A 24,609-nucleotide genomic window follows, 5' to 3' on the forward strand; every position below is an offset into this window, starting at 1 on the left:
ACTCCTAACATCATTCTGAAGTTTGTGAAATGGGGAGCATATCGATTATTATACATGCATTAACACCTACACATATGTAAAAATACAATTTAAAAAGTCTTTCATATGTCGGCTTTTCAATAAACAAAGTATATAGTTCAACATGATGGAATTTACATTATGCTGTCTTTTTAAGTTTAGTCTCTGTCACACAAATGAAGTTTCAGCTGCTTTGTCTGCCTGATACATTCCCAACCTCTTAATATTTCTATTTTCACCAGTTCTAAGATTTCTTTGTTGTTCGCTTTCCTTTTATAATCCAGGACGCAGTTAGTTCTCAGCTGATACTGCAACTCTCTGAAGAGAGCAATCCTTCTTCCTAAGTCTGGCTGTGGCCAAAAATAGCTCTGTCAGCTCCTGACAGGCTGAACTTAGCCAAGTGAAATGTTTTAACATTTTATCATCTTAATGAACAGGCTTATTTATGATGTGGACAACTTTACTGTCATTGTATGCAGACTGATGAATAGATTATGGAATGCATTTGTTTGGGGAATGCTCAATATATTAAGAAATATAATTTTTGACCAAAGGGCAGTTGTTTTAGACACCGTAAACAATTTTAAGATAAAATATTCATAGCCCGTTTGAAAAAAAAAAAAAAAAAAAAAGAGTAGCTTAATGGTAACATCTATAACTGTGAAAATACCTGAACAAAGGAACCTCACAATGATAAATAACTAACGTCCAAATCATAGAATTTTGCAATATGCAAAAATTACCATTAAAAAACCCTATAACCAGTTTAAATATTACTATTAATGCAATACTGAGAATAAATATGTAGACTAAATATCTACAGATATCTTTAGCACTTTATAGTAGAGGGGGAGGGTTAAAAGTACAAAATAAAAAGTCTAACAGAAAAAAGAGTGTGGGTTAACAATTGCTTACCCTCTTTTCTGCTACCTCATCCTCTCCTGTAGACTCTTTGCCATCATGTTCATCTCTCAGGGTTGGCATATGTTTTTTGTGTGCTGGCTCTCTGTTTAAAGTTGTATATCCTATGTGTTCATAAATTGGATTTATTGTCATCTTGGCAATGTATTCAGCTGCCTTCGTTTCAATATAAAGAGTAATCAATCCATCTGTCACCAGGTCATGGATGGACTCAAAACGTTTCTCCCCAACAAAGTGCTTTCCATCGTAGTAGAGTCTGAAGTTTCTGGTTTGACTTCCAAATCTGCCTCAATGAAATGGGAAAGTTTTTTTTTTAAAGAACAGTAAGCAGAATAAAGAAGAGTAAGCAAGCCTTTGCAAACAATAAAAAACACTTTATCACTTAAAGCTGAGACTAAGCTCTGTGTCTGGTCCAGACGAGAACGAAAAACTCAACTACTATTTAGCACAGATAGGAAGGAGAGATCAACAACTACTGCAGATAGATAGCCAAAACAGTGACTGTTCCAGAAGGAGCTGTTTGTTCTCTTAGTCTTTTAGCCCCTCCATTATCCCATGGAAAAACTGAAAATTACTTCACACTCTTTATGGCTTTTTTTAGTACTTTACTACTGCCTCGTCGTAGTCAATTTGCTTGGCTCTGATATGAAGAGTTCTCATAATAGAGTCCTCTATTACAGTTGATCAATATGGAGTTTTGATGCCGTCTCGGACCTCTGTGCCCCTGCTTGCTTGCAGGAAGAGGCCATTCAGGGTTCAGCTGAGCTTCAGTGCCAACAATTACACTGAAGCAGAACTGCTGCCAGAACTGGAGCAGCACAGGACAAAATGGCACAAGGGCAAGCATTCTTTATTCCTGGCCAAAGGCCAAGGACTAACTCTTCCAGCTTTGTACAAAAGTCCTTCTGTGTTATGCTTGTTAAGTCCTGAGCTTCAAGCAAATCTTTGTAATATACAGGATATATAATGCATAAACTATCTGATGCTAGCAATTATGCAGCCGGGGTGGAATAGGATCGATACAGCCTCTTAGCAACCGCAAGCATGCCAATTTTACCTGAATATTAGCATATTTTAAAAAACTCTGCTTTGAATCTGCAACAATTTTCTGCCTGAAAGCAATCTAAACATGTGAAAACACACAAGTATTTGCACTTGGCAGCAGCCAAGTTGTTCTCCTGTGGAGAAGATGGAGGCAAGAAGCTGCTTTCACAGCTCACTCCAGTGTTATTCCTCGGTGAGACAGGAGCAAGGGTGGCTGCTCAGGGTATTGGGCCCCCTTGTGAGGTCAGATCTGCCAAATAAATATTAAAAGCTAAATTTGAAAGGATGGATTGCTTTCATTTTACAATCAAATGCTTCAAGGAGATGTTAAGGAACAAAGTAAACCCTGGTGCTTTGCTGAAGTGGTCCTTTTCAATAGGGCCTTGCCAAACAGGGGAAAGCATAATTTTAGACCTTGTCTCAGGTGAAATATTGCACTCTTCTTGCAAATATGGGCAAAATCACTTGTTCTTTAATGTATTTTTTGTTCTTGTGTTCTGCATCAAAATGCCAAACTTTCCCATCCCCCTTATCAATAATCTGACAGTGACTGTAACTTCAGGAGCTGCTATTTTTACACAAGGCTCAAATGCGAGGAGGCCTTCAGGAGTCTGTGTCCTGCTCAGTAAGAAAAGAGGACACAAGGTGTAAAAACTACCTCGGCATTTGACTGGAAAGGAATTGGTACTTCTATGCACATTTTTAAGCCACACAAAGTTCACTGAATCAAACTGAAAAAGTAAGAAATTACAAAATGACAGAAAGATACATTTTTACCCAATGCTAGTTTCATCACAAGAAGCAATTCCGAGCGAACAAGTCTTTCAGAAAGTAGAAAGATGATGACCTAAGTTACAGCAGAATGGGCAGGAACATGCTCAGTCTCATTCTTCAAAGCATCTTTCTACTCAGCATAGGATGTGGCGAACAAGCTTTGACCATGCGACGTGCTCCTTGCGTACCCCCCTCCACCCTCAGAGGAGTCAACATGAACCAAGAGTGCTCAGCACTTTGCAGTGCCAAAGTGAGCAACCTTCACTGTCTCCTGCCCAAGGCAGTGGGATAACGCACATGGAGCACATACAAGCACTATGATGTTCAAATCTGACAGGAGAAGAGAATAAGTTTGAAGGTGAAGACAATGACAATATGCATGGAATTGTTTTTATTAAGTTATATAGCTGGTGAACTGCTGCTCTAATCAGTAACATATGCTCTGACAGCACTTATAGCAGTTTCCAACAAGCTGGAGGTCACTTATTGCTCTTAGCTTTCTAGAAGAGAAAGTATTACACTAATCTTATCAAGAGAAGATAAGGCACAGAAAAGCTCCTCAGGGCCTATTACTAAGTACACATGATGTCTCGATTTTAGTAACATCCTTCAGAGTCTACAACAAAGTTCTGAAGAACAAGATGGCCAAATGCAGAAAACTAATAAAAGTTCTTAAAGGATTAACCCCCTTCCCAATATGGTCAGTAGGTGCATGGTTCTACCCCAGCTATGTTTTACTAAGCGGCCCCTCCGCTGTACATCTGTTCAGACTGCTGCACATGAAGTCTGTCTTTGAGAGATACTACTAGGAATAGGATTCCCAAAAGTACATAATCTTTATCCCATGGCTCCTGACCCACATTTCAGCACACGAGTATCTCATAGACAATGTTCCATGGTTTTAATTCTTTAACAGCACCCCACACCTAAACTCATCTCTCTCATAAACCTCACAAACAGACTGAAACTTCCTCTTGAATGGATCTGAGGAACTGCACATCAATTTCTTTTGGCATGTGTGGCCATCCAAAGGTACACTCAACTTTCTCGGTTTAGAATATACTGGATAATTTAACAATTAACCACTTAAAGACAAACAAATTACTCTGCATCAGTGTCACAATGATTTGGAATAGGTGCTGCACAACAGCTGCATGAGGTGAACGTTAAATGGTTTGCCTTTGTTTGATTTGCCATTTGTTCCAAATCAAACTTTTTTCTCTATATTAATTTGTTATTGGATACATTGTGGGGAAATGTACTGGTTTTCAAATAGAATCCTATTAGCAACAGAGGAAAAAACCCCACCCCAAATCCCCACAAATCAATGAAATGCCAATCTCGTACAAAGACTGCACCACCAATAACGTGTCTCAGAATCCTATTTTATTTCTTTCAAATTCATTTAAATTTCTTTGACCCCACAATGATACCATTACAATATAAATGCATACATACATGTCCAATCGCAAGTGACAAATTAAAATGTAATCTTCAGTCCTTTCAGTCTTACATAAAACTATGGTTTAAATTTTTCCATTAGCAAGAATATTTCCTAATGTTTACTTTCTATATCATTACTGCAGCCTGGTTAATTATACATCACCGTGGCAACTAAGTAGAGCCAAGATTTGATATTTCAACTTCCTGATGGGCTCTTCCTAAAGGCAAGTACTAGTACCAGCTGTTTTTTGTTTAAGAAATAGAAAGCAGGACACAGATAATGTATGTTCTCTTTTGGTTTAAATAGTGGAACATTGGATATTTTTCCAAGAAAAAGAAATAGACCTCTGACATGTCAAACAGTCTCATTGTGTCCATTGTGCATTTGTTTGCAAGCAGCAGGACTACAGATAAAAGACTTTTTTTATTCCAAGTTGTCTGAAAAGCAATCAGTCTGTCTAGTCCCTTTAGTTGCCAGTAGGGCAGAGCGGATAACAACGTGGGAAAACGGATTAAATGGTAGAGCAAATGTGGCTAGTAATAAAGGACTGGGGAGTTGAATTAGGTATCATAGCATGAGAGAGACAGGCTTCAGACTCAGCCACCTACTCTGTATGCAGCATTCACTGATGAAACAAAAGGAAGAAGTGAACGACTGAGAGCCCATCCACACTTTTTTACCATCTAAGAAAATGCATTTAACAGCCCACATACAGAATTGTACAGTAGCTATTCACCTCTTTCACAGGCTATTTTATGATGAGAAGAGTATCTAGACAAAGGCATTATTTAAAATGTGTAGCTGCAACCAGACCACAAAGTTAACGCCCCTCCTTATTTGTTTTAAGGATCTTCATACACTGAGCTGGGAGAACTTAACTTCGGTACATGTGCCCGAAGGTCACCTGGACTTAATCTTCCCTTGGAGAAAAAGTGTCTGAATGCGCTTTGCAGCCAGAAGGTAGAAGTCTCACTTGAAATTAGGTGCCAGAATTTCAGCTCTAACTTCTGAAAACTCTCAACCAACAGTTCAGTCTAGAGCCTTGACACTCCTTAAAAACCCACAGAAACATAAGCAATGTTTCAATCAGGAGTGTCTCCTAATCATGCTGCATTCATGTGAAAGAAAACACATTATTCCATCAATCCTCTTTTGGCCCATTTCCTTGTCAAAGAAACACAAGTCTTGCACGCAGCCAAAACCTCTTGTACAGTTATGCCTGAAGGTCTCCAACTCCTGAGAGCAGCTACTTTTGGGTTGGTGGTTTCTTTCATTATTTATTGGCAACAACATTTCTGAGGATGGCCAAGGAATTATGGAGCTTACCATCTTCCCAGAGTACCTGCCTGACAAATAGCATCATCTCCAAAACCTTAGCAGGAGTTTACAAGAATACAATACCCATGAATTAAATCAAATGTATTAGGGATTGAAAGTAAAAATGCATTTTATACAAGTGGAGACAAAAAATCTTCATTGCCTGACATGTCTGAGGATGGTGGCAGAGTACAGTCACTACAGAGAGTTTTCCTGTGCCATTTGGAAGGGCAGTGTTTTGGCTGACTTTTGCTTAATGAACATTAATTAGGTATAAAGTTATCCCTAAAACCTGATCAGATCCATGCATTGGCTGAATGTGTGATAGTTCAGTTTAGCATGGAAAAAGTGTGGCATCTTTCAGAACAGAAAACTAATCCCAGAGCTGAAACTAGAATGTGTTCACCCCACGCCAATGAAGACAAAATCTTCAACTCACTGTCTAGTTGAGATCAAGCAAAAAAAAACAGAGCTGGTGCTGTATCATTGAGAACAGCCTCCAGCAGTTTGCCTCAGTTGGGACTGAAGACTGTTTACCTGTACCACTGTCCAGACTTCCTTGTCCAAGAGGGAAACTGTATTGTGTGAATAGCACGCTATGAACAGCAAGCAGTGAGGAGCAGAGCAGTGGCACTTTCCTGGGGACCATGGGGACTGTCAGGGACAACACAAGTGAGAGAGAGACAACTGCTCGGGCATTGGCGGTAGGTAACAGCTGCCAAAACAATGAAGACTGAAAGTGTTATCAGCCCTTAGTAACTGTAATGCTGTGTTTCACAAATAAATCTAACAAAATAATAGGAAAAGTCTTATTTTGTCTCAATGTCTTATTTTACTTTTAACAGCTTTTAACAGCTGATTTTCACCATCTCAAACTCTGAACAAATGTCAGCTGATCAAAGACCATGTACGCTACTAATATGCAGTAGGATCACTTAACGCTTAAGATGACTCTTAATGTTCTTGATCAGTGATAGACCATTTGAAAATAATCTGTTGCCCTTTTCCATTTAAACTTGATATAAATATATATACACATATTAAAAAAATACAATTGATTTGATGATTGAATCAGAATCAATACCAATGTTTTGGTCAAAGTTTTACTGCTTTTTCTACCCGATGAAAACTCTGTGCCTCCTGGGAAAAGACTCACCATGGTTAGTCATTAAGACACATTTGAAGTCTATATACACATGGGAAAGTACTAAAAGCCTGATATCTTTTCTTTAAATAAAAGCAATATTTGGAAACCTATGTCAACATGCCTTCTGGAAATGTTATTAGCAGGAATGTTAGCAACTTTCCCATTTTCATATTAAGCAAATAGTTATGTTTCTTTACCAAAAATTTTGAAGAAATGTTCTCCAAGAGTTAATTTTACAGTGCGACTTCATGCTACTGAGAGATTTCATATTACTTTAAAGCAGAACTCTGGTTTAATTCTTATAAACTAAGGTATGAACCCTCACCAGGGTTTGCTCAGCACGCTTCAAAATATGCGTGTGCATTTTACTCTGCCTATGTATAACATTTCATTTTAGGTCACATATATCGTTTTTCTGGTAAATTTAGAAGTAGAACAACATCAGATCTGTAATGCAAATTCCACTGCAATCATGCATACTATGGAGAGAGAACTGCCATAGCATAATGCTCAAACTTGTTCATTTTTGTTTCACTTACAGCAGCTTTTCCTACAAGGGTTTAAGTTACTCATGACTGTCACTTTTCTTTTTTGCTTCTACAGGTTTTCTCACACTAAAGGCAACTTGCTCTTAATTTATCCTAGACAATATGATGCTAAGACAATATGCATCTTTCAATTCAAGTATGTCAAGGAAACCCGAGTGGAAGACATCAAGTGAAAACCCAAAGAAATGCCCTTATCATAAAATAGCTTTGCAAATGCAAAAAGAGGTTTTGGAGAGCAGAGTGAAGAAACACTGTTTATGGTGTTGTTCCTGTTTTGGTTTTGTTTTTTAATGTACACTCTACAGGTTGTTGTTCAAGGTCTCATAGCTTCTATTAAAAGAAAAAAAAAAAGAAATATTTTTTAAATTTCCCTTAGATTAAAAATAACTAAAGCAAGATTTCTGTTCCAGAGAGATTTTGTCAAATCTGATTTGCCTTAAACCACTGTTAATCCTACCCTTACAATGCAGGTTTACTTAACTTACTTAAAGCTATTACACAATTTGCTACTTAAGTTGTTTTCTCAATGTATTCTACCTCTGATCTTCTAGTAATCACTCACCACTTTTTCACAGTGAGATTCACCAACATACTCACCCTGCTCTCTAAAATGGTTTTTCCTCAAAGCTGCATTCCTCAAGAATAAACAAGCATAAAAATGCAAAATGAAACATGCACTATGTAGTGTTAGAATTTTTGGGGCTACTAACAACTGATCAATAAAGATTGATAGCTTTTCTATTATTACATTCTGCTTTTCTAGAATACAATTTCTTCCTTTGTGCAAGTGCAGCAGTAGGTGGGGCAAATGTCAATTTATTACTGAAACTGTTAGAGTTCATTTACTCATCTCAAGTTATAAAAGAAAAAAAAAAAAAAATATTAGCTTCATTCGCATCCTAGCACCTATCAAATCAGGAGGAACTCTACTTAGAGGGAGAAGGAAGAGGAAAACTGGGCCAGATAACATCTATTGCTGTCAGTTGTTTTAGTGTTTGAATAATTCATAAATGTTTTGATGAAAACAATTATGAGATTAAACAACAGTACGAGGCTATTGTGTGTTATTTTGAAAACATATTTATAAAGCATCCACAGTATCTACAGCTGAAGGACCTTTTTCTTAATGATGAAGTACAGGGAAAAAGTTGTTTCTCCAAACACAAAATCTTATAAATATGTATTTCAAAAAGCATACAAAAGAAGAGGCCAACCAACAGGACTAACTTTAAGATATATTTCTAACTAGAATTTTCTGAAGCAATAGAGAAAAAAGGCATTCCAGTACAACCTGCAAAAGACAGAAAAGATATGTATCCATTTGACAGGGGAGAAGAGGAGAGCGCAATGTATGCTGGGTACCTGTATACACAATTTAATTATCAACTGATTGCATTATAATTTGACTTTTTACTACTTCAACTCCAACAATACCTAAAAGCTTCAAGCCAGGCAGACATTATACACCACAAAAATAGCACAGTACAACAAAGATGCCTGCTCAGAGGCTGTGAATGGGTCAGTCTGAGAAACAGGGTACAACTTTTAGTTTACCTGGGTCATTTTTAAGAGATCCTAGACTTTTGTACTGCACAGGCATGTGAGACTATATGGGAAAGATAATATCCTCTTTAATGGAGAAATGAAGCATGGAAATTTTAAAAGTCTCAAGCCAAGTCATATGTGAAGCCAAGAAGTGAGCCCAGCTCTGAGCTCCACCGCAGTGCCTCACCACAAGCCCAATGCCTCTACTGTGCACCAGATTACAGTAGATCTTTGTAGCGCAGCAGGAGCTACAGTCAGAGGTGAAGGACACGGCATAAAATGAACATGAGCTATATGCACTGAGCACAGACAGCTCTTGGACAAGTTACCAAAAAGTTCACACCACCACCAAAGCAGAGAATATTCCTCTGAGAAGTGTTGAACTTATATGAGCAGGAGAAAGACTGCAGCAAACTGAATTGCCAAAGATAAATTAGACACTCTAGCCAAAAGAAAACAGAGCTGACAACAACAACAGATGGGAAGAGGAGGGAAGGAGAACAAGAACACAGTGAGAAGACGTGAACCATAAGGAAAAAAGCATTCTAGTCTGTGGGAGGACCTAGGTAGCCAGTTAATTACTCATTAAGGTTAGCAGCTATTTATTATTATTCCAAATACTCCAGTGAAGCCATCTCAGTAATGCTCAGGTGCACTTACATAAGGCAGATGACACGCAGGACACCTATGCTGTTTACTGGTAGCTGAACCTTCCACATTATTGACAAAGTAACAGAGTATATTATTTAGCATGAAATTTTATATAGGAAAAGAAACTTCTTTTACATGGAAGATCATTTAAATAGAGGTTCAATTGCTTTACTTTAGAGCTGAAAAGCGAGCTCCAAAATTTATCAGCATACTTTCCCCCGGGGCTAGCACTAGTGCGTATGATGTACCCAGCCAACAGAATGACAGCTTTAGTTTCAGCAGAATTTAAGCCTTCATAAAAGAAGCATTAGGCTCTTCACAAGGGAAGAAAAAAAAAAAAAAAAAAAAAAAAGAGGCCCAGCATATCAGCTGGCATACCTGTTGTGTTAGCCTATTAAAATAGCTTTAAGCATGAACTGTTTCTTTCATCTAAAATAAGCCACAGATACCTGAGTGGCCAATTTTTGAAACTCGCCTGAATTCTGCGCCTATGGAAGTGTGACAAGCTAAGCCTGTGGGAGAAGGAAGAGTCCCTCCCTGAGAGCTTCAGCCAGCCACAGAGGAAGGAGAACTCTTTTGCTATTTCATGCAGAATAAAGAAAACTGATCAAAATGGGTCAGGCTGAAACATATTTATCCCACAGGTATGTATTATCACATTTTGGAGCAATTCTATTTAACCCAGCTAAGCTTTAAAGGTGGTGTGTGCGCGTGTGTCTGTATATATAATTTCCCAGGTTTCTCAGCTGGTGACCAAGGAATATTGTGTAAATATTTTAGAAAGGAACTGAACTCAGACCTTGCTACTGTCGATCAGTGCCTGGCATAGAGCTGCAAATCAGGTAAAAACCACACAGGTAGAAAGATACACAACGTTTAGTCTTTAAAATGGTCTTTATAATTTTTGCCTACCACCTAACATGATGTCATGATACCATTTCCAAGGTAAAGTGAAGAAATGCAGTCAGCTCCTGTTTTGCTGGGCTCCCTCTCACTACTTACAGATCAGCTGTGGATTCAGGATGAAGCATAACCAAATTTTGCTACAGTCATAATTAAAAAAACATAATTCAGCTATTATGACATAGAAAGTTGTTTCAAACAATTCTTCTTTCACCTGTTCTTCTCCCATGTCCCAGCCTATACAGCTAGGCTTTCCAGCAGAACGCACAGTTTTAACCTCTGAATTCAAGAAGCCTTTTGCAGATGTTGAATTTTACATGCATAAGTAATCCCAGGGTAATAGATGTATGTTCTGGAGGAGCACTACACATGCGTCCCAAAAGAGCCCACTGAAAATGAACAGCATTCGGCTACCAATGCAATTGTCCTCTGAAATTAAAAAGGTTCATTTGCAGCATTATGCTCTAATAGCCTGCCAATTATGTCTCCTCTTAAAATATCAGTGGCTAGTTTCTTAACGCAATTTCATAATTTAGGGAGAGGGAACATATGTATAAATTTCTTGCACAATACATACGGTTGGTCAAAAAATGAAGGATTACTAATTTTTGACATTTATTTTGCCTCAAGAATTCTCTCCTGATGACACATTATCTTGAATGTGCCCTAACCCCCAAACAGAAAGAAAACATGACTCATAATCCCGGCTAACGTTATTACCTTTTTTTTTTTTAATCATGCTGCAGAACCTTATTTCGATTCATTCTCAGTATCACAACAATAGAATTTGCAGGAAGGGAAACCATGGTAACCAACTAAACATGCTACAGCAGATATCTGCTCAAAAGAACATGCAGTACCATCACACTTCAACGCCTACCACTAGTACAATCTCTACCCATTTCCTCTTTATCCTCATCCTAATTATTAAACAAGCTCTCAACCACAAAAGGCTACATTGCGAACCATGTCTTATTGTTACTGTCATTTGCTATGGGTCCTAGCATTAAGCACTGTACTAATCTTTTGCCAAATTTAAAAGCAGATCTAATACCTCCAGGAGTTAATTAGGAATTTTCAGTTCTTCTCATCCATTTGGAACATCTAATTAACATTGCAATGTATTTTATGTATTTTTATTGTCACAAAGACTTGCTGATATGTATGGACATACATATATATACCTACAATAATTTTCTCTTGTATTTTTTTTTAATCCTTGGGGTTGCAAAAATATTTCAGTGTCATCCTCTGATTAGTTAATTAGTAAACATTGGTGAATTAATTCTGCTGTTCTCTTCTTTTTTTCTTTTTTTTTTTTTTTTTTTTTTAAATAAGCTTTGAGAAACCACATCCATGATTAAGTACAGGCATTAAATATAGTAGGGTGCTGATTTGCTGCTCTCATTTGTGTTCATGCTTCTTCCTCTTTTATCCGGTGTCTGAACTGATACAATTTCACAGGCCTTCTTAGGCTCTGACCGTCAATTTTATTTGAAGGACAGCTCTGAATATTTAGTTAAACTCACACACTTAAAAAAAACATTTAAATTACCATTTTCTTTTTCCCTACAAACATACTTCTACCTGTAACAATTCCTGAAAAATTTGTTTTCTGAAAACAAAACTGCTTTTGTTTCAAATTTAGATTTAAAAGGTAGTCAGTCTTAAAAAGAAAGTCATGAAGCAAATTAATTGCACAATAATGGATGAAAGTAGACAGAAATAGCTCATCAGAATATGATAAAAATGCAGCTTCTTATATAAGATTTTACTGTAACTCACTGGCAACCTTAATAACTGAAAAGTTTTTTTGGGTAAGAATCACTTTTTCTACCTTACTAAAGAAGGTGAAATAGTCAAAATCTTCACTTTGAACTGTTAACTATTTCACAGCACTGCACTAAGAATATTTGACTGCCTCGGTTAAGCCTGCGAAAGCTATTATTTGTCCTGTCCTATATTTGGTCATTTAATAGGCGCTAGGCTACATCTGTAGCTATTGCAGCTCAGGAACAGGATCTTGTAGACCTACTAAAGCTAGTTCTATAAAAGCATCAGAGCCTAATGCTCCATAGTGGTAAAAAATTCATTTAAAAAGGTTTAAAGGATGAAGAAAGAAAACTCTATGGCCCACTTCGTCTTGAACAGGATGTGCAGTCCTGGTCCCCTCATCTCCAAGAGACCATCACAGAGTAAAAGAAAGGCACAGAGAAAGATGACAGAGATGATGAAGGGCATGGAACAGCTTCACTACAAAACCTGAATGTATAGCCTAGGACTCATCAACATGTAAAGAGAAGAATAAGGGGGACATGAGTGGCGTGGAAAAGGTAAATAGAGATCAATTGTTCACCATTTCTCATAATAAAAAAACTAGGGAGCACGCAATAAAATTGCAAGATGGAATCTTCAAAAAAGGGACGCTGCTTCCCATAAAACCTAGTTAAGGCATGGAACTCATGCTACAGTTGCAGTCAGCAAAGTCTATGAGGGTTCAAAAATATGCTCAGAAAGCCACTAGACAAAAATAAAAAAATCTCTCCATCAAAAGCCTGAAAAAGTAGCAAAGATAACAATTCTGCTGAGAAGTCCCTGAACAGCAAATTTTCAGAGGCTGGGAGAGCACACTAGAGAATGACTACTACTCATTCATCTTATTCTTACACTTTTCTTTCAATGTCTGCTATTCATAGTTACCGAAGAGTGGATACTGGACTGGACTACGAACTGGTCCTTTTATCTGACCCTGTGTGTAGTTAAAGAACTTGCTAAGACATTAACAGAGATATATAACCAGGGACAAACTCTTTGCAAACAGTTACCCAGATCTGCCCATTTTATGATGACTTTAGGCATCCTTTATAGTAACTTAAAAAGAAGTGAGATGCAGAAGAACTGTGTTAGGAGTAGAACGGTCCATAAAAGAACGTTCATGCACCAACTGCATTTGCATTCTGTGCATTTTGGCTGTAGCTGGAGGCTGTATCTTAGTGTGATTGTCCAATCTGTTCCAGATTTCACAAAAACATGTTTTTATAACTCTGAATTCTGTCTGCCTACAAAGGAGTTATGATTTGTGGTGTTAACAGTTCATTCTTTATCTTCTAGAAAGATTAAGTTGTTTAACAAGTGGGAGTCTTCAGTGCAGAGCAAAGACAATCTGAGCATCTCTGGAAGATGCCCAGTATAAGTACATTCTAGGTTGGAATGAGCAATGAGGACGCAGACAGAATAAGAGAGAATGTCGTCGTTTTTTCCCCCTATAATATAGCCCTCTATGAGGTAATCTTTAATAATTTCAGAAGAAGATAAATACTTGCTTTTGCAAAGTTGAGCTAGGATTCATTAATCTCAGTAAGATTTACAGCATAGAGGATGATGTATTCACAAATACAATGTTTGGGCGGTTATAGTAAGTTTCCTGAGCTCTGCCTTTATCTCTCACCTAGCTTGCTTTGTAGCCAAAGGGTTTTTTTAGCTTTTTTCTAACTTCCAATTTAACTATGTTAGAAACTTTACCAACACAGCAGATAACTGATGTTGAAGTCAATTAAATAAACTGTAATATAAAATAAATAAATCAAACAACAAATGGTAGGATATCTTCCTTTTTGAATTTCAGGGATGCAGAGCGTTTACTTAATTTAGTAACACCAAAGCAAATTATTAGACCAAAAAGAACTACAATTGGAACTAAATTCAAAACAACTTCACTAATGGGTTGTATGAACACACCATCGAGATTTTAGACATCAGCTGCAATAGCTGGTGGCATCAAATGTAGCATTCAGATTGTTCCATGATGAATTGAGAAGTTGGCTGGTTTGGGTCCTCAGGACAAAGCAGGAAAAGCTTGTTTTTTCCATTGCAGAAAGAAAGACTGGAAATATTTTGTTACAGAGACATCATATCTTGCCACTGAAAGGGTTACGATCCTGTTTCACTAAACTGCTCTTCACGACTGGGTGCACGGGGTTTTTCAGGATTCCCAGGCACAGTGACACAAACGCAGGAAGAAGACATCTGCCAGAGCTAGGTGTGCTGAGCTGTCTGTATTACTGCATTGCCTGCCCCCCAGCAAGAAGAACCAGTAACTACAAGCCAGGAAACAGCAGCTGATCCTATCCAATGTTCCCACAAGACACTTAGGTCTTGATGAACTGGGATTTTATGACGCAATCACACTTCATAGGTAGTTTCCAAGTTCACAGAATCACAGAATTGTCAGAGTTGGAAGGGACCTCTAGAGATCACCTAGTCCAACTCCCCCGCTAAAGCAGGATTGCCTAGAGCACATTACTCAGGACTGCATCCAGGCGGGTCTTGAAAATCTCCAGAGCAGGGGACTCCACGACCTCCCTGGGCAGCCTGTTCCAGTGCTCTGTCACCCTCACCGTAAAGAAGTTTCTCCTCATATTTGAATGGAACGTCCTATGTTCCAGCCTGTGCCCGTTGCCCCTCGTCCTATCACTGGGAACCACTGAAAAGAGTCCAGCTCCATCATCCTTCAACCCGCCCTTTAGGTGCTTGTAAACATAGATAAGGTCTCCCCTCAGCCTTCCCTTCTCCAGGCTAAAGAGCCCCAGCTCTTTGAGCCTTTCCTCTTAAGGGAGGTGCTCTAATCCTTTAATCATCTTAGTTGCCCTACGTTGGACCTCTCCAGTAGTTCCCTGTCTCTCTTGAACTGGGGAGCCCAGAACTGGACGCAGTATGGCAGTCGTGGCCTCACCAGTGCAGAGTAGAGGGGGAGAATGACATCCCTTGACCTACTGGCCACACTCGTCCCTATGCAGCCCAGGATTCCATTGGCCCTCTTGGCAACAAGGGTGCATTGCTGGCTCATGGAAAGTTTGCTATCCACCAGGACTCCCAGATCCTTCTCCTCAGTAGTGCTTTCCAGAAGATCCACCCCTAACCTATATTGGTGCCTGGGGTTCTTCCTCCCCAGGTGCAGGACCCTACACTTGCCCTTGTTGAACCTCATTAGGTTCTTCTCTGCCCAGCTCTCCAGCCTGTCCAGGTCACGCCAGATGGCGGCGCAGCCCTGTGGAGTGTTTTGGTATCATCAGCAAACTTGCTGAGGATACACTCTGTCCCCTCATCCAGGTCATTGATGAATATGTTGAACAGGACTGGGCCGAGTATTGACCCCTGGGGGACACCGCTGGTTACAGGCCTCCAACTTGACCCTGCTCCATTAATTACAACACCCTGAGTTCTGTCACACAGCCAGCTCTCAATCCACCTCACTGCCCTCTCATATAGCCCACACTTCCTTAATTTTCTAATGAGGACGTTACGGGAGACAGTGTCAAAAACCTTGCTGAAGTCAAGGTAGATGACATCTGCTGCTCTCCCCTCATCTAGCCTAATTTGTCCTAATCACAACTGACAGACTGTCAAAGACAAGTCAGGCAACAAACATAGACAGTGAGAGATAGATTAAGTAGATACACAGAAATACAGAGGGAACCAAGTATTTACGTCAAGAATCAACAGGTACCCTCAAGCATTTGAATTTTACTCAAAATTCTCCATTAATTTTCCAAAGCATCCCTGAAAAACAAAACATCCATGAAAACATGAATATTCCATTTTATGTATTGTCACTATGCTACTTATTGCAGAATTAGAGCACATCTTCAACACTGCTGGGTTAACTTTGTAAAATGCTGTGAAACCTGTTCTGTGTCTGTTTCTTTATATAAAGAACCTTGTATAAAGTTTCTTTATATAAAACTAATAGTTTTCTTACCTCCCACACCTTCTAAGGGGTAAAGCAAAGGTAAAGAAGGAAATGCAAAAATCATACAGAAGTGATCTTAAAATTAACATGACTGCTTGAATGACTGAGTGGCATTTAAACCTAGTATGAAAAGATCACATTGATTCATACAGCTTGAAAAGAAAGGGTGAAACTGGAGACCCTGAAGTCAATCAAAAGTCTTCCATCGAACTTGGAAAGGTTTTGCCCATATATACCACCCTACTGACAAACTCTGTTTCTGGCCGTGGAGATGACATTCTGAAACTCCTGCTGGGATTAACTAAGCTGCAGACAGAGCTGCCTTTGCCGTCTGGCAGTGTAGTGACACAAACACAAATGATAGTCTAAAAAATGCTATAAATTACGGCAACATTACATAAACTCATCATGGCAATCACGGCAAATTTCTCACAGTCAGGATGAACAGACAGCAGAAATTACATAGTCTTTAAGAGACGCTACAATGTCAGCACCGCACTCTGTGAGAATATTAGCTAATGGGTATATTCTGCATATATAATTCCAGGGAGAGAAAAAATGGAAGCTGACTAAAACTCTGCCTCCAGCTAATGGAAACACAGGCTCCTGTTACACTTCTAGTAGAGAGAAAAAGACATCCTAGTGGTAAAATTCCCATGTGTTGAAGACACAGTGCTCAGTTCACAGAGAACTTTCACCTAAGGTATGAGAGCAAAGACCCTAATTTGTATACTTTAAAGGCCAACAGCAAGAAAACACAGCATTGCCCTGGGGTAGAAAGCAGCCACCTACATCGCTGCCCATAATATAGTCATCCAGCTAGCACTTAAACACAATGAAATGGCTGCAACATGCTGCAGCTTCAGATTCTGAGGTGTTTTGCTAAATGCTTAATTTCCTCAAAATAAATCTATGATAACAGCTTTGCTATCATTTGAAACCATTTCCCAAACTGATCACCAACAGCTATCCATTCTCTTTTCTATCAGGTATAAAAATGTATTTTATTGCTTTCAAAGAAGCTTTCCAGTTTGAAAGAGAAACCATCAAACCTAGAAAAGACACATCTTTTGACTTGCTGGACTGGAGGAGCATTTGTAAAACTAGCTACATGGATACATTCTGCAAGATGCTCAGCAGCTTCATTGTTCACAGCCCTGTGCCTTCTGCACCATCAAAAGCAAGGGGCAGGAGAGTTCTGTCTTCAAGCCAGGTGTTAGGACAACTGTTTTCTTTTTAAGCTTTAAATGAATATTGCAAGAGCAGAAGTAGATAAAATGGAATATTAGACCCTAATAAGCAACACCAATTCCTTTACACTCTTAATGCAAACCAGTGTAAATGTCAATAATGTTTCTATTTGGACTCTTATTACTAGAGAAATAAGTGTCTCAGTAAAATATACCTTTCTTTTTGTCCCCGAAAAATAAAACTATTCATCACAACCTATTATTTCAAGATATTCTTATTTTAATTGTAATCTTATTTTACCCATATAAAACTTTCAGTAACAGCATCTTCTCCTTCAATGTTTTCTGTCCCACTTAGATTTAGGACATTGTTAATAATCACCATCTCCCATCTGAATATCTGGGTGTAACCTCCATTACCTTAAAAGCAATTAAACTATTTAAAACTTACAACTACTTAAGTTTGGGGGTATTTTTCCAGTTTTTTATTTATATCTGATCCACTTGCTAAAAATTTTGCAGAGGGAGGAAACAGATCTGCAAACGTTGTTAGCTAACAGGTGCTCAGATAAAAGACCCTCCTGATTTATTGGCCATCCCACAGAGGGAATAGAGAGAATTAATTGCTCTTCAGAAACAGCTAGCCACCTAGTAACCAACCCTCGCAGGAGACTAGTCATGTGAACTAATAAGATGCCTTTTATTTCTTGACTGCCTGCTCTCCCAGTGTCTACATGGGGTCACATCTGTAACATAGTGGGAGAAGAGCAAAACGAAGCACCACCAGCAAAACCACAATTGCTATCATCCTGGTGGTGCAAACAATACGGAATGTTAGCACTTCAGAAGAGGTTAGAGAAGGTTAAAGATACCACATCTGTAACTAGGGTAAAAAAGTACCAGTTCATTAAATGCTGACCATGATTTTTGAAAAAAATTAAAAGAATCACAAGAAAGTTTAAGCACTAAGGTCAACAACACAGTACAATCTTTTGAATATTTTATAAATTTTAAAATGAAATATTAATTACCAACCTTAATGCCAAAGTGTAGGTTCCAGGTTGCCGTTGGCTTTCACGAATGAGATAGCTTCCCTCTGCAACACTTAATAATTGGTCAGCTTCCTCCCTTGAGATCATCCCATGGAATCTAAGGAACAAAGACTTCTTGAAATACATGCCTTTTCACTTTTAAATCACCTTTTCCTCTTTTAAAAACGACCAACCACAGTAATTAAAAAAGAAACAAACATAAAAATGACTGATTTTCAGGAATCTACAGCTTAAATTAATCTCCCTTTCATTTGAAGTCATTTTAAATGGTTTAGAAAGGCTTCTGTGAAACAACATCTATGAACCAAGTATATTGCTTTTTAAATCTGCATCTATCAATTTAATATGTAGCAATAAATCCATTTTCTCCTGCTGGCTTCACGTGTTTTATGCCAGTGACACGCAATACAACATTTTGCAGCATTCAGGGATATTGTGACTATTTACTAAAATCTTGGGCATTCCATATAATCTCAGTACTTCCTAGTGCAATAAGCTAGCAATACTACATATCTTTTACCAAAATAAACACAAATAAGATCTGCTTTGTTTCCCCACAGTAAATCTAACCATCTTTGCCTTAGCGGTCTGAAATAGAAGGCATATATATTGTACACTTATACTGCACCTGTGATCCAAATCTTTTTTTTTCCTGCACACAAACATGTTTTGCAAAAGCCAACTGGAGGTGCGGGTAGAAAGAGACAACCCTTTGGAAGTACAGAAATATATGTTCTTCTCACTTAAGTTAGCACTCAATGATATCCATATCCATCAGAAAACACAGCTGTAAATTTAGGCAAACGAAAGCAATGCTACTGCAGTAACAATCTGATGGCAAGTAAGAAACACTGCTGTAAAACACACAAAAGAAACAAAGGGCACAGAGCAAATGCTTGCAACCTTTTCTGTTACTATTATCAACCAATGTGTCCAGATAAACCACTTTCAGAGATGTATGTTACTTACTCTCTTCCATAATATTTGGGTCTGTTCTCTACCTAGAAGAAACAACAGAAATTGTAATGTTTCATAATAAGTGAACCCATACCGTAAGCATACTGTCCATAATGTAGTATTGAAAATAAAGGGATATAATGTGAAAGTACAGACAAAAATAATCTACTATCCCAGGATTTTCCCTGTGGATGGAATATAGGGAAACCAAAGGCAGACCTTCAGGAAACCTTGCACTTCTGAATGGCTTAAAATGGAGTGAGAAAGAATGAGCTGCTTGGATCACATCATCTTCAGGGCTCTGCAAGCACAAACTGCTTGTATTAAGTATTGCTTGTACAAACTGCCAAAAAGGGGAAACAAAAGATTAATTTCATGGGTGTAAGCATACTACATTTTTATGTACGCTAATACAGTGAAACATCTATAAAACTCTTGAATTTACAAGTTATCTTCCACCATAATCTTCCACCATAGAGCTGCTGGTGCCATTGCTGTAAGAAATTAAGCCACTACTGTATCTCCTCAGAGTGAGGGCAAGTGGTAGATTAAATGATCAAGCGCCTAAGTCTTGCACTTCTTGACTAAACTGTGTGATCTGTAGGATCACCTGAAAGACCTCAACACCAGATACGCTGTGTAATACCAGCCTGCCCGTGCTCTAGAGACCGTAAAGTGTAAATGCACACAACATGCAAGGGTGTGAGAACACAATTTGCTTGCTAAGTGTCTCAGATGAAGTAACTCATCTGCAATTGTCCAGGAAGTTTATAGACAAGTGAGGAACTGCAGACCTCCCAGATATCAGTTCAATAACCTAAACCACCAGACTATTCCTCCTTGCTAAATTTGAAGGAGGAAACTCTTTGGGGAGTAAAAGTCAACAATTACACAACCTGAACTACAAGAATATAAAACAATCCAGCTATAATAAAACACAAAATACTCACAGTGAACGGCAACTTCAGTTTCTTTTTTCTATCTTTTCAGAAAAAAGCCTATTAAAATTAGCACCTCTCTCCAGTTATCTCAGTGGAGTATAAAGATTTCAAATGTCCAAACCAGCAAAAAATACATCCTAGTGTAATAACAACTCTTCCACATTCCCAGCAAATAAAAAGCTATTGTGACGGTTCATCACTTCTGAAAAATTGTTCCATCACTGGAAAGATTTATAATGTTCTAAAATATTTCCTTTTCCTACATAACAGCAAACAAGAGTTGACCGGTGTGCTAACTGTTTTCAAAAGGCCTGAAGTGACAGGATGATTTCAAAAAAGAAAAAAAAGGCCTACATATTTTAAATGTAGGCTACTTCTTCAATAGGAAGATAGCAACATAAATAGAGAAAAAGTGAAAACATTTTATTGCTGTTGTTATTGAAACTTGCAACAATCCCTAACTAAAACCCTCAAGACAAGACAGTAGTCTCAGGCAGTTGTTAGAAAAAGGATCCTGTTGTGAATAAGATTTTTGTTGCTTGTCTATTGAGATGTTATATTTATCCCTGTGAATACAGTGAATTTATACGACAGAACTGGAAATTTCTATAGGCAAAAGCATTCCATTTCAGAAATGGATTAGTAATGTGACAGGGCATCTTCAGAGTACTTGGAAATCCTAAGACAAATTATAATATTACACTTTGTGCGCAAATATTTGAAAATGGCAGATGGGTGGAGCGAAGCATTAGAGTCCCGTGGACTTCCAGGCGATTGCAGCTGGGTTTGCAGTTCCTCTTGGTGGATGATGAGTTAAAAACAGCCACTTCTGTTAGCATTGAGTCTTTACTGATCAGTTTTACCACCCTGCAAAAACTTCAGTGGAAATGTTGATGTGTAACACTTTGCTTGTATAAAATTTATTACAACTGGAACCCTAATTCACTGAGTTCTATTGCCCGTTTTTTGGTGTTGTGGGTTTTTTTCATAACTTTTTACATTTATAATAATGTTAGGGTTTTTTGACATCTAGATTGAATATGTACATTTAGACTCTAAGGCAGCTGCATCAGAACTCAGCTGGGGCCTTCTAATTCACTCAGAATTAGCTGGGCTACATACACACACAGGCACTCACGTATCCTCCAGTTGCACGTGAGCACTGAAAGCAAAACCAGTTCAGTTCAGAAGCTTCATTAGCCAAACTTTCACACTCAGTCAGCCTTAAGAAGACAAAACTAAAACACCCATCTGGACTGGAACTAAAACCCACCTAAGAAAGGAAATACATTTTTAAATAAAATCAAAGCAGTAGCAAGAAAGCAGTCATTTTAACTAAAGCTGTTAGCTGAAAACACAGTGTAATTATCCTCTGCAGAGTTTCTTTCTGATTTGGTAGTATTTTTGAACCAAAGTATCATTAAGCATGATTAAAGGCAGCCTTAGCTACTCCATTTTCTCTGTATCCAGTGAAGATCAGCTGAATGCTAAGTCTTTTGACTTCTCAGGACTTTTTATTTAGGGGAAAAAATCCCTATTGCTGTTTGTTTAGCCTGTGTTTGGCACAGTTTTAAAAATTGCTTCTAACTTAGGAAAAAAGAGAAAAAAAAATAATTGCGAGATATTTGTTTTCATGTGTGCTTATTTGTATAGCACTGATGCAGAGGCCACAAGAAAGATTCAGGTCTCACTATGACACCCGCAAGACATACAAAGGTCAGTGAGATATCCACCAGTGCTCTGTTTCTGATTTTTTCAAACTGAGGTGTGAAGCCAATGAAACCAAGCTTACAAACAGATAAATGGGGCAGACTTGACAAGTGCCTTACAGTAGCCATTCCTTTGGAAAAGAGCTTAGTTAACATGAAAGTTGGGAAGTCATTCTAGGTAAATATCATACAGATAAAATCATCTTTGAGAACAGCTCTAACAAGTATGTATATTTTATATGTCCAGTCTTTACTATGTTTTGTGACTACTCATAGAGGCCGTTTTCACAGGACTACATAGAGATGCTGTATAATAGGCTTCTTAACTACTAGCACTGAATTAGGGTGAAGCCTTGTAACAGGACGGAAAAAGGCCAGTGATTTCAATTATCTCCATCATTTGTCCGTTTAATTTTTTTTGTACATTGTTATTTAAAATTTATCATGGAGTGCCTTCATATAGCAGTCAAGGATGTCCTAAATATGCCTGCATGCACACATGCACATGTGTGTATATAAAAGATTATATACACAACAAATACAAATTCCAGGGAGGTAATACAATATTAATTGCACAAACAACACTACAATTTGGATGTAAGCCTTATACAGAAGTCAAACATCCTTAAAACGTAATGGAATCATCAACTTTACAAATGAACCTCATACAGTGTTGAAAGCTTTGGCTCTGCTGCACCTACACAATAAAACAATCCCAAATGAATGCAATGCTTTTTTTACTTGTGTAACTCCACTGATCTGTGTGTTGCTTGAATATGAAACTGATGTAACAGAGCAGAAACTCAAATTCTCTGTATTTGAGAAGCATTTCATGTTAAGTAGGTCATTGTTGAATACACCTCTCAGTATCAGCACTTGTACAACACGTGCCTTTGCACCTTAAATAAAAGGTGAGGGTTTTTTTATGGTGTGATTTCCAATTATTCTTTAACAAGTGCTTTTTCCCCTAATCATCGCTCTTGCTTATGTCAACAAGGGGAATACAGTAAGGCAAGAGAAGCAATTTACGTGCTAATACCTTACCACATTACATGCTGTTCTCTCCCACTGACCTCTTTGATGTTCTCTGGACCAAAATTCTCTTCCTAATATTTATGAATTTGTTTATACAGCTGAATAATTCAACCACTTAGGAAAAGATTCTGCTCCCCACTGACTCACGCATGGCTGCTAATAGAAACCCAGCTGAGAAAGAGCAGATCACAAAGCTCAACACTAGCTCAACACAGGAGAGGCTGAGAGCAGAGAGAAAGGTTAAACAAGTTACTGCTCGCTGAATGTATTTTCACTTCAAATCTGGCTCAGCTGCATAAATTGTTCAATACTTATAATGAAAAACACTTATCTGCATTATAACGAATTAATGCAGAAGTAGGAAAACGCACACTGATAACGTATTCTTTCAATTTTACCTTTATTAGGTAAAAATAAGCTTCAAAGAGCTTTTTCTTGGTAAATGGATTCTTTGATGAGAAAATGTGTATTTAATATGTTCTGTTCTGCAGTTAAATACCTGCAAACTGACTGATTCTATTTTATTTTGTACAATTCTCACTAGTTTCTAAAACCTGCAGATTTTATTTCTCAGTTTCTGCAACACTCTTCATGGTACAGACACAGGTTTACTCTGCAGTTCAAGGGCTGGGATGAAGGCATTTTAAAACACAGAACGTCTCTCTTCTTTTTTTTGTTCCCTCTGGCACAGGGAAAGTTTTACATTTACTGAAAGCTTGTCATATGTTATAATCTTGTTTTGGAATAAATTCATAGGAATATGATATTATAGACACTAATGTGTTGCATTTCTTTCTTCAGCAATGACAGGACTTAGAAGAGTGTTTTGATTGCTTGTGGTACCAAGCAATGGTACCAATGGGCCAATCCCCCACTGGCTCTAACAGACCACCTGGTTACAGAATTGGAACAGGAGGGCCTCTATGCATGGATGCAGTGAGCTCAGACACCCTCCAAACAGCTTGGATGATTAGTTCATGCAGGACACCACCCACCCACAGCAAATTTTCCTCCCTAAAACAGTCCAACTTTCCAATTTGCCGCCTCTATATTAGCTAATAAAATTTTATAATTAACAGTATTAAAATTCAGTGATAACGAGGATGAGAAAATTATAGTAGTCAGTGTAATTTGTATGTAAAGAAGCTTTACACAGATGCTTTTATATTTGGCTGGCAAGGGTAGGTCTCTTGTTTGACTCTAAAAAGAAGGCAATCTGCATCTGATCAACAGCTGAAGGATTTCCAGCACTCCAGAGGAAAGAGACCTTTTTAATTCTCAGATACTGAATACACGTTTATATCTCTGCTTACGTGACTGGATAGGCTACCAGCATTGTAAGAAATACCATGAAGGAGAACTTAGTATTAAATTAGTATAAACTGAAGAAACTGAAGAATTGTCGCTCATCACCACAAGAGCCACGCAACTTTATGAGCGTACACTAAGTCTGTCACTATGTGAGTAAACAATAGCAGGGCTCCAAAATAAGACTCAGCAAATAAAAGACTACAGTGATAGTACAGGCATAATGTCAGGACCTCAATGAACAGTGTCAGAAAGCTACACAAAAATCCCTCATGCATTTTACAATATGCATATATACATATATGTACACACATACTAGCACTTCTTCCACCAGTGAAATACGGTTGAGGAGGGGA

The 24,609-nt window shown here is 38.1% G+C and overlaps 1 protein-coding gene across 1 annotated transcript in view; it reads right to left on the reverse strand.

The window, feature by feature from the left end:
• Positions 1-24,609, reverse strand: part of CHN1 (chimerin 1) — a 105,099-nt gene that overhangs the window by 51,815 nt on the left and 28,675 nt on the right. Inside the window, exons 5-7 of the mRNA XM_074144803.1 lie at positions 19,273-19,304; positions 18,287-18,400; positions 934-1,222 (exon numbers count right to left, since the gene is read on the reverse strand). Coding sequence (XP_074000904.1) covers positions 934-1,222; positions 18,287-18,400; positions 19,273-19,304 — 435 coding nt within the window. The remainder of the gene's footprint in view (positions 1-933; positions 1,223-18,286; positions 18,401-19,272; positions 19,305-24,609) is intronic.

Source organism: Numenius arquata, chromosome 3 (genome assembly GCF_964106895.1).
Source record: "Numenius arquata chromosome 3, bNumArq3.hap1.1, whole genome shotgun sequence".
NCBI classification, from domain to species: Eukaryota; Metazoa; Chordata; class Aves; order Charadriiformes; family Scolopacidae; genus Numenius; species Numenius arquata.